The following is an 11,958-nucleotide window of genomic DNA, read 5'->3' on the forward strand; positions in this document are numbered from 1 at the left end:
CATAATGACACTGTATCTGTTCCTAGCTCTTTGCGGAGCAGGTGAGTCCATTGCTGAAAGTTTATAAGTTTATTTAGTTTTTTGTGTGTCTTATAACTATACAGAAATTGACAAATGGCCAATCCATCAATTTAAGAGTATATGCCTGTAGTATATTTATATCCCAGATTACTATGTGGGTTGATCCTTCAGTGGGGCTAAGTATGATTTGACAGATCTACCATGCAATTAATTACATTTGACACGGTAGCTCAACTTGAGCCATGTAATGAAAGTACACTTATCTGTCCACATGGGGTCACTATTGTAACATGTTAACACTGTGGAGTGTTTGAGAATTTAATTAAATATTGGATTAACGATTTGAATTATCTGTTAAATGGTGTTGTAAATCCCTTAGTTTCTGCAATTGCAAGTAATATATTTAGTGAATACAATGTGTGTGCTTTAGGACTCCAATCACACTACATGACTGATACAGAATAGAAAACCAGTACAAGGCAGTTTAGTGTTTTTTTGACTAAACCGGTAAAGTATTCCGTAAACCCTACATGTTTTTTTTCAGTGGTGTTTGGTAATTAATGCTGACTGAAATAACCTAGACTGTGTGCAAATAACGGTAATGTAAACTGTATCACCTTTCAAATAAAAAAGCATGTACTATCACAGTTTTAGTCCATGTGTTCCTTATAAATGCTGTGTTGTACTACAATCAGCTATTATCACCTCTGTTATAAAACATCATATCATGACGCTTCACACAAAGGCTTTGTACTAATCAAACAAACTCTATTGTTTCCACACCTTCAAGAGCAGACAAGAAAAATGAGGTTGATAAAGCAAATGTTCCCCTCTCGTCTACTGATAGAAACCGATTAATAAGTCGCCAGGGCCTCCCCTTCTCTTCAGGCACAGTAGTGGAACAGGCAGACAAAAAAGTCTCATAAAAAAATACAAAAATTACTAAGGACAAACGGGTGATGGAAGCTGACGGTGCCGAGCAGACGCAGGCTCATGGACCTAAAGAGGTCCATGAAGAAAGACCAAAATGGGATAATAAAGTTCAATATTTGCTAACCTGCATAGGTTTTGCTGTAGGACTTGGTAATGTGTGGAGATTTCCATATCTGTGTCAAACCTATGGTGGAGGTAAGAGGATTTCATTACTAACATTAACACAAACAAGTTCATTTGGAATATCTTGCAAAAATTTGGGTTTTCATTTGGTTTCCTATAATAGAAAAAATAAATCCAAAATGCCTCTCCACAAAACTATTTATATAAGAACTGATATTGAAGTTATTTAAAATGTTTATTTATTTATTATTATTAATTTATATCCATTCCCTTAAAATAACAAAAACAGTATTTTATTAAAACAACACACAGCAAACAAACAAAACAACAACAGACAAGACATAAGAAAGAAGGAAAGAAAAAAAGGACAAGTGTGTATGTTGTCCATTGTTTGATCTTCAGGACATCCTCTCAAAAACATGAAAAAAACATACATAAATTTATGTAAAGATTACAGACCTGAATTGTTAATTGGTGTCCAGAATATTTATCACTTGTACGCAGCCTTTTTTTCATTTTATAGAGCATGGAATACTGTTTACAGGTCTTTAATGATGCATTTTCAGCATGTTTTTGAGAGGACTTGAATAATTTCAGTCTGCATCTTTATTTTTCCATTGAAGGTCAGTGTGGAAACTGACCAGGGGGATTACAATGTGTACAATGGGATGTAACTTGGAAATTATCAGTAGATTTAGGGAAAGACAATAACCCAAATGCGCCTGCAGCATGTTTATCTCTTTTAAAATGGCATGTGAACATTTTCTTCACAGTTATTTGATCTACTTAAAACATTCCTACTTGGACAGTTCACTAGTATAAACATGGATACTTTATTAATCCATATAAAAATAAAAATGGGACCAAATGTTTTCACTACTCCCTACAGTGATGTGCTAATGAGGAAGGAAAACAGTTACACCGTGATAAGTGTTAAGAGGGCTGCTGACTGCTGATAACAAAATATCCAGTAATCTGAAAGTGAATGACCTTCAACAATAAAGGCAATGCCAATGTTAAAGTGAAGTTGATGGCTTCCTAAAATAGTCATGTTTATTGTTGACTTTGTTTAGTTTATTTTTATTCATTCGTCATACACAATTGCACAGGGCAATGCACAGTGAAATTCGTATGTACGTACCTGACCGGCTGTAATTCAACTACATAAAGTGCAATATTAAAATAATGATTGGGTGGTGGACAGATCAGGCCCACCACAGCTTTTTGACAGTAATATAACTTATTAATATACTTTATCTAAAGGGGCGTTTCTGATTCCTTATGCCATTGCCTTGGTGTTGGAGGGACTTCCCCTGCTGTACATGGAACTGGCCATTGGACAACGGCTCCGCATGGGAAGTGTTGGAGTGTGGAATTCAATTTCCCCATATATGGGAGGTTTAGGTGAGAGGGATTGGTATAAACTAACTTACCTAAAAATGTGAATGTACTGTACAGCATTAAGCTGTGTAAAACGTCTGTATGATTACCTTATGGTCACTGCCATCCATAATAACATATACACATTTATTGATCAGTGATGTGAATGTGTATACACAGGTGTGGCTTCAATGGCAGTATCCTTCCTAATTGGTCTGTTCTACAATATGATCTTGGCCTGGATCCTATGGTACTTCTTTCACTCCTTTCAAAATCCACTTCCCTGGAGGGACTGCCCATTAAACTTGAACAATACTGGTAATTTTTTTTACATGCCAATAAATAAATTAAAAAGAAATGCTGAATAATTGCCAGAGTAGAAAACAGAAAGTCTTGGTAATTAATCATGATATGAATAATCTTTTTGATACAGGCTTTGTAAGTGAATGTGAAAAAAGCTCACCTGTGAACTATTTTTGGTATCGTGAAACTCTGAACATAACACCAAACATCGAGACTAGTGGCTCCTTACAGTGGTGGCTTGTGCTGTGTCTTGCTTCTGCTTGGTGCATCGTTTACATTTGCTTCATACGTGGAATCGAGACTATTGGAAAGGTAATTTTCATTTTTGACGTAACGCTACAAATGATTTAAATCATTTGTTATATCGATCTTGTATAGCTTTTAGCTCAGATACTGGCATTTAGTGGTAAAATGTTGATACCATAAGAGTACACTGGCCTTCCCTTACAAAGATTCACATAAGATAAAATATGCTGTAATAAGAAATAGGTCATCATTTTGCATTGTGAAAGTAGAAATACAGCTGTTTCACATGAGTTAAGCATCCTTCTAGAGGTTGCATTTAAGTCAATAAAGGGTGACGGATGGAAGAATTGACAGTGACTAAAGTGTTGTTGGGCCTGTAAAAAGCCTCTCTAACCTCATGGATCTTAACAATACCTTTACAAAACGTCTTCCACATTGACAAGGCCTGAAGTATGATGAGGTTAAAAGGTAGTTCATACAAAGTATTAAAACAGTGAATATCAAATATTGTATAAACTTTTTCAACAGGCAACTTATGTCACAGCCACCTTTCCATATCTTGTTTTGACCATCTTCCTGGTCAGAGCGCTGACTCTGCCTGGGGCCACAGATGGCTTAATATATCTCTTCACACCAAATGTAAGTTTGTCAAAGTTGCTTGTTGAAATAATTAAGAGAAGATTTAATACGTTAAACCTGATTTCCTATTAACAATGAATATGTTCCTCACAGTGGGAAACCCTGAAAAATCCTAAGGTCTGGTTAGATGCCTCTACTCAGATCTTTTTCTCTTTGTCTTTGGGCTTTGGGGGATTAATTGCTTTTTCCAGTTATAATCCTCAGAAGTAAGATCTTTTTGAACACATTTTCATTTATGGAAGGTCATATAATGTAGGCAATTTTGAAAATAGTTTTGTCTTTTCAGAAATAACTGTGGGAGAGACGCACTAATTGTTGGATGTGTGAACAGTTTTACATCGATATATGCATCAATTCCTATTTTTGCCATCCTTGGATTTAAAGCAAATGAAAGCTACAATGACTGCCAAAACTGGTAAGTACCACAAAGATAATTATGGTGTGCTGTGCCACAGTATATCCAGCTGGATAATTATACATTATTATATTAGCAATATATGTGTAGCAGGTGATTATGTAATTACAGGTTGTCAAACTACAAAGCATTGTGACTGGTGTGACCTATATACTGATTAAAATAAAATACATCAGTTTTTGACATAAGTTAAAAATCACAGTCAACACTTTTTGTTTTAACTTTAGGGACCTCAATGATTATCAATTAACCATTAGAAAAACTAATAATAATATAATATAATATAATACTATATAATATATATATATATATATATATATATATATATATATATATATATATATATATATATATATATATATATATATATATATATATATATATATATATATATAATATTAATATAATATGACTAATTAATTAATAGAACCTAATTAGAACCTAATTTAGACCGATTTATTATCATAATTTGCAATTATGTTTTAATAGTAGAGTCACTGACTATTTTGATTTGTTTGATTTTAGGAACATACTAACATTGACCAATGCATTTAACATTGGAAATGAAAACATAACTCTTGAAAACTATGATGATTGGTTTAACTATCTCAATACAACTGATCCGTCAGAGGTTGGAAACCTCCAGCTAAAGACATGTGATCTACACACTTTCCTGGAGCAGGTAGTACATGTGCTGCTATTAAATTGTTTTGATTGAATCAGTTTTCTCAAAGTATTTATGTGAGGTTGCTGTGAATGAAATAACGTGACATCCTACCCATAGAGCACCTCTGGAACCGGACTGGCCTTCATCGTGTTTACTGAGGCAGTGATAAGAATGCCGGGCTCTCAGGTGTGGGCAGTGCTCTTTTTTATCATGCTCTTCAGCCTTGGTCTGTCCTCCATGTTTGGAAATCTAGAAGCAGTCCTTACTCCCCTGCTGGACCTGCACATGGTTCCACCCTGGCTTCCTAAGGAAATTTTCACAGGTAAATATTTTAATAATGTTTCTAGGATACAATATGGTAATAGGATAAAAAATGTCTTTGCACGTGAAACAAATACTGTAATGTATTTAAGGTGAAAATACCAATACAATTTACATCTGCTACGTCTTGTAGGATGCAAATAGCACTTTTTCTTTCAGAAACAAATTGCCTTATATATTTTTTTCTATTTCTGTGTAAGTGTATTCAGCATATATCACTATAGCAAATTTTATATTTCTTACATGTTCCTTTTTCTTGCAAATAGGGTTAATGTGCCTCATCTATTTCACTGTGGCTCTCATTTTTACTTTGGGCTCTGGAAACTACTGGCTGGAGATTTTCAACAACTTTGTGGGATCTATGCCTCTGCTCATCATAGCATTTTTTGAGATAATCAGCGTGGTATACATCTATGGAATAAAAAGGTGAAATCGCAATTCATCTCTTTATTGTACTTGCAATACAATATTATGACCTATTTGAAGGATTTGATAAAGTGTTTCCATTGGTTTACAGGTTCAATGACGACATTGAATGGATGACAGGTCGGCGACCAAACTACTACTGGCAGGCCACTTGGCGCTTCATCAGTCCTTTCATGCTTCTGGTGGTTTTTGTGGCATATGTTGTAGTTGAAGCTGAAAAACGGCCGACATATAACGCCTGGAACCCAGATTATGTAAGAAACATTTTATTGTTGCTCTACAACAATTTGCTATATTTAGTTCACAATATAAAAAAGACATTGACTTTCCACTCAATTACCCCTACAGATTCACTTCCCTCTTGCTGATGTTCAACACTATCCTGAATGGGTTTATATTATCTGCGTCCTCTTATCTGTCCTTCCTGTTGTCTCCATTCCTACCGTGGCTCTCTACAAATTCATGGGCTTCCTGAAGAAGTACATCAGGAACAGGCACAACCAAAACCCATATGCAAATTTTGTCATAGGGAACAGCAATGAAAATTTGTAGCCGTTTTATCTAATCGGTAGTCAGGAGTACCAATGGTAAATGTGAGATATTTTTAAGGTTTGATACTTCTTATTGTGCAAACATTTGGAAGCTTTTTACTTATATGTCCATATTGTGTTCTATCTTGTGTGTAGTATGGAATTGCAAGCTTCTAATAACATTATATTGTTAATGACATTAACACAAGTATAGCATTTTGCCATAAGCAACTGTCATGTCTGTGTATTTGCTTAAGTATAACAAGTTAATTGTGTCTTCATTTACATAAGTGTATTTATTTTGGTGAAGGAAATGTATCCCTGTCAGACAGATCAAATCAGTGAGGGGCAATATCCCTTAGAAAGATATTATCAGACCACCGACTAGAATTGTATTATGAGGTTTGTGTGAAGACAACAGTTCATTTCCTGTGTTTATGTTTTGAATGGAAAATAAAGTGATTGATCATTATTCTGAATGGTTTATGATAAGCGCCTTATTAATTATTGAAATAAACATCACAGTGATTTTCATTATAAATGTGAAAAAGCAATACCACAAGTTGGGAGTAGCACTGCTCTGTTTGTATGTCCGGTTAACGTCATCTTCACATAAATTGTAAGCACATTTGTATCTGTCTATAGAATAGCCTTTGTTAAATGATATGTTCTTTTTTCTCTGTTACCTGCAAGTTTGAAGAGTGATGTAGTGTTGCATGATGTGTCCTTTATGTAACTTGTATGCATGTGAATAGTCCATGTGGGTGTATGCGAGTAGAAGGATTCTGCTTGTGTGCGTGAGGGTGCATGCATGTGCTCACTGACCATGCTCATGTGTGTGCATGTGTTTTTTTACTAATTTGAGTCATACGAGTTACACAGTTGTCCTTTTTGTGGTGTGGGTGGACAGTGATATTGTCCTCCCAGTGTCACGTGCTTTGGAATATGCTGGCTGCCTTTGTTGTCCCTCTGCCTGTTCTGCTTTTCTGGCACTTTCATACAATGGTGCACTTGAACACTGTGATGTTATTAAGCCTTTCAAACTACTACAGCTTGAATTCCAGCTCTCAGGAAAGACTAGCATCCCAATGTAGGATACATGGCACAAGATACATCATCGAGGAACAACAGCAAGGATTGATTGCAACATCAAAACAAAGGTGATGATTGACCCGGCATTGACTTAGGAGCGCTTTATTTATTGTCAGTTTGAGACCGCATTTATAGATCCATACATGGTGTCATGCTAATGCTATTTTCCGTATTGTCATATCTACATGACGACGATATCTGATTGTTTAACATGCTTTTTCTATTTCTTTTGACCAATGGCAGCCATTAGCTAAGGCTTTTTGTAAAACACAAAAATATAATTTGATGTGACTGATGTGAAGGAAATTAGATGTGGGAAACTAATAATAACCGTGTATCAAACTCGCTGAAGAGGTTACAGGGGTTTGCTGAGTTCAAAAGGACATGCTCTTCAAACTTTTGTGACATAAATATAAATAATCTGTGCGTTTCTTTAGCTGCTACCATATGTGCTGATCTTTGGTGCTGCCTATAGAATAAGTAGATGACCATTGATCCCTTAAGTGCTCTTCAGATCAATAACAAAATAACCTTAGTATGTTTCCAAACTGATGCGGTAAACTAGAGTAATGTAATACTGCACTATCAACAATGGGACAAGAGTGCGACAAGTTCAACAGGTCTTTTTTTACCTATGATCCTACACTATAGGCAATGTCCCAGCGAGCAAAGGCCTCCCAGTGTGGCGGGGTTGTGGTCGAGTTTGAGTCTGACGACATCAGGGATGCAAGAGCTAAAAAAGCTAAAAGTATACCAGGTGAACAGAACTTTAAATCAAACTAGAAGTTGTGCACTGTATTTGCAGCATATCAAGTGTGTGTGCTTATTTCGATTTTCATGCATTTCCTTATAAGGTTCAGCCCTTATCTACCTCAGAGGTCCCAAGTTTCTCATCTATGTCAGTGGAGCATTGTCAATGTGGGTAAGAATCATTTCCTGAAGAAACAGATTCCTGGAAAAATAAATAAGACATCGAAACTTAAAAATAACTTCAAGGTAGTCTACTAACTGTAAACTGTGACAGCATACAGAGCACCTTGAAAGGCAACACATCATGATGACCTTTAATGTTGTGTTAAACAGGGTGACCGCATGTGGCACTTTGCAATCTCTGTGTTCCTGATTGAGCTGTACGGCCGTAACCTGCTGTTGACTGCTGTGTTTGGATTGGTAGTGGCTGGGTCAGTGCTCTTACTTGGGGCTTTGATTGGAGACTGGGTTGATCGCAATCCCAGGAATAAAGGTATGGACAACGATTTCACACCTTTTAGAAATTCTTTAGCATGCAGTAAACCATAAAACAGTGATTGGATCAGTGGCTTTCAATCTTGGGCCCAGGAGTCTATTCCTATCCTACCAGTTGGTAAATTGCATTACCCTGATGTCTCAAGTGTAAATCACTGCCTGCAAAACTCAAGGCACAAGGTTCACAGCCAGTATATGTTAAGGCTAGCATTCTTTCATACCGAATATCATGGTTGTTCTCAGAACATAAAACTGTTTTTTGCTTTTTCCTTTCTCTTTTTTAGTTGCACATGCATCTCTTTTCATTCAGAACATCTCGGTGACAGTATGTAGCATTGTGCTCATGTTGGTGTTCTTATATAAACAAAGGATTGAGCAGATCTGGGATGGATGGCTTACTGTGAGTAGAAACTGCATATTGATTCATTTACCATACCCATAACTTAATATCATGTTGATTAGCAAACTTAATACTCACCATGCTTATTACACAGAGGAGTTATTGCGGCTGTTGTTCCCTCTGTCCTGTGTCCCTGTTGTCTCTGCTCCTGAGTTTGTGGCTATTCTGTGCTGTCATAGTAACATGTTGCATCGCAAAACTTACACAAGGTGGTTTGTTATACGGTGGTGATCATCCTGGCAGATGTGGCAAACCTTGCAAGCACAGCACTGACCATTGCCATTCAGAGGGACTGGATTGTGGTTATCACAGGCTACAACCGAGGTCACCTTGCTGGTGAGGCAAATTATTCTTTGTTAATATTTGGTTTGTATTCCATGTTGGTCATGGGCTTGCATTACTGGTGGTGCCTGATAAACACTTAATGTATAGAGTTTCAAGTTATTGGTCAGTTTCTGATCTTGTTGAAAGTCCATTGACTAGTGGACGCACATTAACCTCTGTGCCTTTGATCCTAACAAAAGGAATGAATGCAACGATGAGGCGGATAGATCAGGTGACCAACATCCTGGCCCCACTAGCAGTCGGACAGGTCATGACCCTGGCCTCAAATGTAGTTGGCTGTGGCTTCATCCTCGGCTGGAACCTTGTGTCTCTCATTGTGGAGTTCTTCTTCTTGTCCCGGGTGTACCGCATCGTCCCTGCTCTTTCAATCAAACCGCCAGTAGCAGAGGAGGAGCAGGTGTATCTGCAAAGGATAGAAAGGAGAAGGTCACAAGGTAAGGACTGATCGATGTCTTTTTGTTCATTCATCTCAATTCAAGCAGTGCTTTCATAAAAGGAGTGTTTCATAAAAGGAGACATCAAAAGGTTCTGATGTAGTGAGATTTGTGGCAAAGGATTTAAATGTGGTTAATGGGAATGATGATTAAAAAAAGAGACCATTTCACACAAATGTAATTCTTTATAATTATTATTATAATATCAGAAGATGTTGTGTACTATTTAATTCTTTGAGATTGCGGTCCTAGATTGTTGAATTATTAAATGCTGTAATTGCTGTATTTTCCTCAGCTGCGTGAGCTTAATGAATGCTATAAATCCATTACTTCTATGCTATACTATGGACTATTCACATCCATATCATGTAATCCTGAGTTTTTGTATAGCATCCGACTGTCACATCATGGTCTGCATTCCATTAGTGTAGATGGTCTGTATTAGACATATGATGTGGACTTAAAACGACATCGAGCAGAAAGGGTGCAAAACACCAACAAGGATTGGGCCTATAACATTTCTGAACAGAAGTGATAAATGAAATTCCTCTTTCTCATTAGGGGAAGGTAATGTTGCACAACCTCAGCCTCTCGCAGAAGGCAACTGCAACACGAGCCTGAACCTCAAAGAAATCACCAACCTGCCATTGTGTTTCCGGAGGTTTCGCTGGTTGGTGAGCACGTGCAAGGACGGCTGGAGTGCTTACTATCACCAGGACGTCTTCCTGGCAGGAATGGGTCTAGCTTTCCTCTACACCACAGTGCTGGGCTTTGACTGCATCACCACTGGCTATGCCTACACTCAGGGCATAAGCGGCTCCCTCCTTAGTCTGCTGATGGGTGTATCGGCTATCACAGGGCTGATGGGCACCGTGATGTTCACCAGACTCAGGAAGACCTATGGCCTGGTTAATACAGGCATCATCTCAAGCTGCCTCCACCTGGGCTGCTTGCTGCTGTGTGTGTGCTCAGTGTTTGCCCCTGGCAGCCCTATGGATCTTAGCTTGCTGATGCCCTTCATCAACAACTCCTCAGCAGAGCTGGGAGGCATTGCAAGCCAAAAGCAAAAACACACGTATCCCCTAAGAGGAGGCAGCAATCAGCCACTGCTACCTGACCGCACCTCCATCCACTGGACCAACAACACTGTGCTTTTTGACAACGTGCCCTCTGGCACAGCACCAGAATCTTACATATCCATTATCCTGCTGTTCTTGGGTGTCATCACAGCACGTATTGGTGAGTAGACATCACATTCAAGCTGACTGGTTTCAATGGACAACAAAACATAAATGAGTCCATATGTTATATTTATATACAATAAATAAGAATACTGTAAACTGTAGAGCCCAACCCGGTGGGATGGCATTTATTATGATGATAAACAACGCATGGATATATTCTCAACTGCGGAGCCTGGTCTGTCAGCAAACATTAGCTTATCATGAATATTTTTATGTTGGGCAATATATAATTACACATTGTAGTTCATGTTAAAAGGTACTTTAGAAAGTGTTGCCATTACATAGTCTATCCAGCAGAGAGCACTGTGAAATATCCCACTCTTTATTTAGAATTTTAAACTTTGGATGGTGGACTTTATGTTTGCAAAGTCTTTATAGGATGAATATAAACTATGTACAGATCCTTGGAATGGCTATTTCCAACAAATGATGTGTGAAGAGCTAACAAGATGGCTAGCTGTTATGAGTATTGGTTTATCTAATGACTATGTCAACTTTTAAAACCCAATTATGTCTATGTTTTAGGTCTGTGGTCCTTTGACCTAACAGTGACCCAGCTCCTGCAGGAAAACATCTGTGAGTCGGAGAGGGGTGTGGTAAACGGGGTGCAGAGCTCGATGAATTACCTGATGGACCTGCTTCACTTCATCATGGTTATCTCCGCTCCACAGCCACAGCACTTTGGCATCCTAGTTATCATTTCTGTATTATTCATCACCACTGGGCACACTATGTACTTCCTGTATGCACACAAAGCCAAGAGAAAACGCCGCCTTAACACATAAGGAGCACCTGTGAACTGAATTTCTCCTTCCTGTTCCTTCCGCAATCTTATTGCAACACTCCACTCCCGACTTAGCCATTCATTTCAGCACAAACACAGCGAGTGCCTGTCCCACCTAGGTTGCTTTCTTCCTGCAAGGCCATGCGCCATAGCAGTGAACAAGAACTCAGGTGAAATACAGTGGGAGACAAGCTCTCCCTTCGTGTACATACGTTGAGGTGGCTACAATAATGCAGCGATTGTACCTCCAGGGAAATGTCCTAATCTAAGGTACAACAGGACACAAAAGGTAATGGCTAAGGCGCCAGCACACGCCTTTGGAGACCCTGCAGGATTACTGCAAGACTTTCATCAAACAAGCCTGTTTACTTACATAGCTTTCTGGATGGGAGAGTGGATGGATGGAGAGA

At 38.1% G+C, this 11,958-nt stretch overlaps 2 protein-coding genes across 2 annotated transcripts; both read left to right on the forward strand.

The window, feature by feature from the left end:
* Positions 1 to 980: 980 nt before the first annotated feature.
* LOC307259611 (sodium-dependent neutral amino acid transporter B(0)AT3-like) lies at positions 981 to 6,026 on the forward strand (the record flags this gene model as incomplete). Its single annotated transcript, XM_080039552.1, has 12 exons — positions 981 to 1,149; positions 2,341 to 2,481; positions 2,638 to 2,775; positions 2,891 to 3,072; positions 3,535 to 3,645; positions 3,739 to 3,851; positions 3,932 to 4,060; positions 4,586 to 4,742; positions 4,845 to 5,049; positions 5,315 to 5,474; positions 5,566 to 5,728; positions 5,823 to 6,026. The coding sequence occupies 12 exons, from the start codon at positions 981 to 983 to the stop codon at positions 6,024 to 6,026; spliced, it is 1,872 nt and encodes a 623-aa protein (XP_079895678.1).
* Positions 6,027 to 7,750: 1,724 nt separating this feature from the next.
* On the forward strand, positions 7,751 to 11,549 carry LOC307260182 (ferroportin; the record flags this gene model as incomplete). The annotated part of the gene is made up of 8 exons (XM_080040341.1): positions 7,751 to 7,853; positions 7,951 to 8,018; positions 8,180 to 8,339; positions 8,626 to 8,741; positions 8,951 to 9,077; positions 9,266 to 9,520; positions 10,082 to 10,759; positions 11,290 to 11,549. 8 exons carry the CDS (start codon positions 7,751 to 7,753, stop codon positions 11,547 to 11,549), a joined length of 1,767 nt encoding a protein of 588 aa, XP_079896467.1.
* Between the last annotated feature and the right edge of the window lie 409 nt (positions 11,550 to 11,958).

Source organism: Ammodytes marinus (genome assembly GCF_949987685.1).
Source record: "Ammodytes marinus genome assembly, chromosome: 13".
NCBI classification, from domain to species: domain Eukaryota; kingdom Metazoa; phylum Chordata; class Actinopteri; order Uranoscopiformes; family Ammodytidae; genus Ammodytes; species Ammodytes marinus.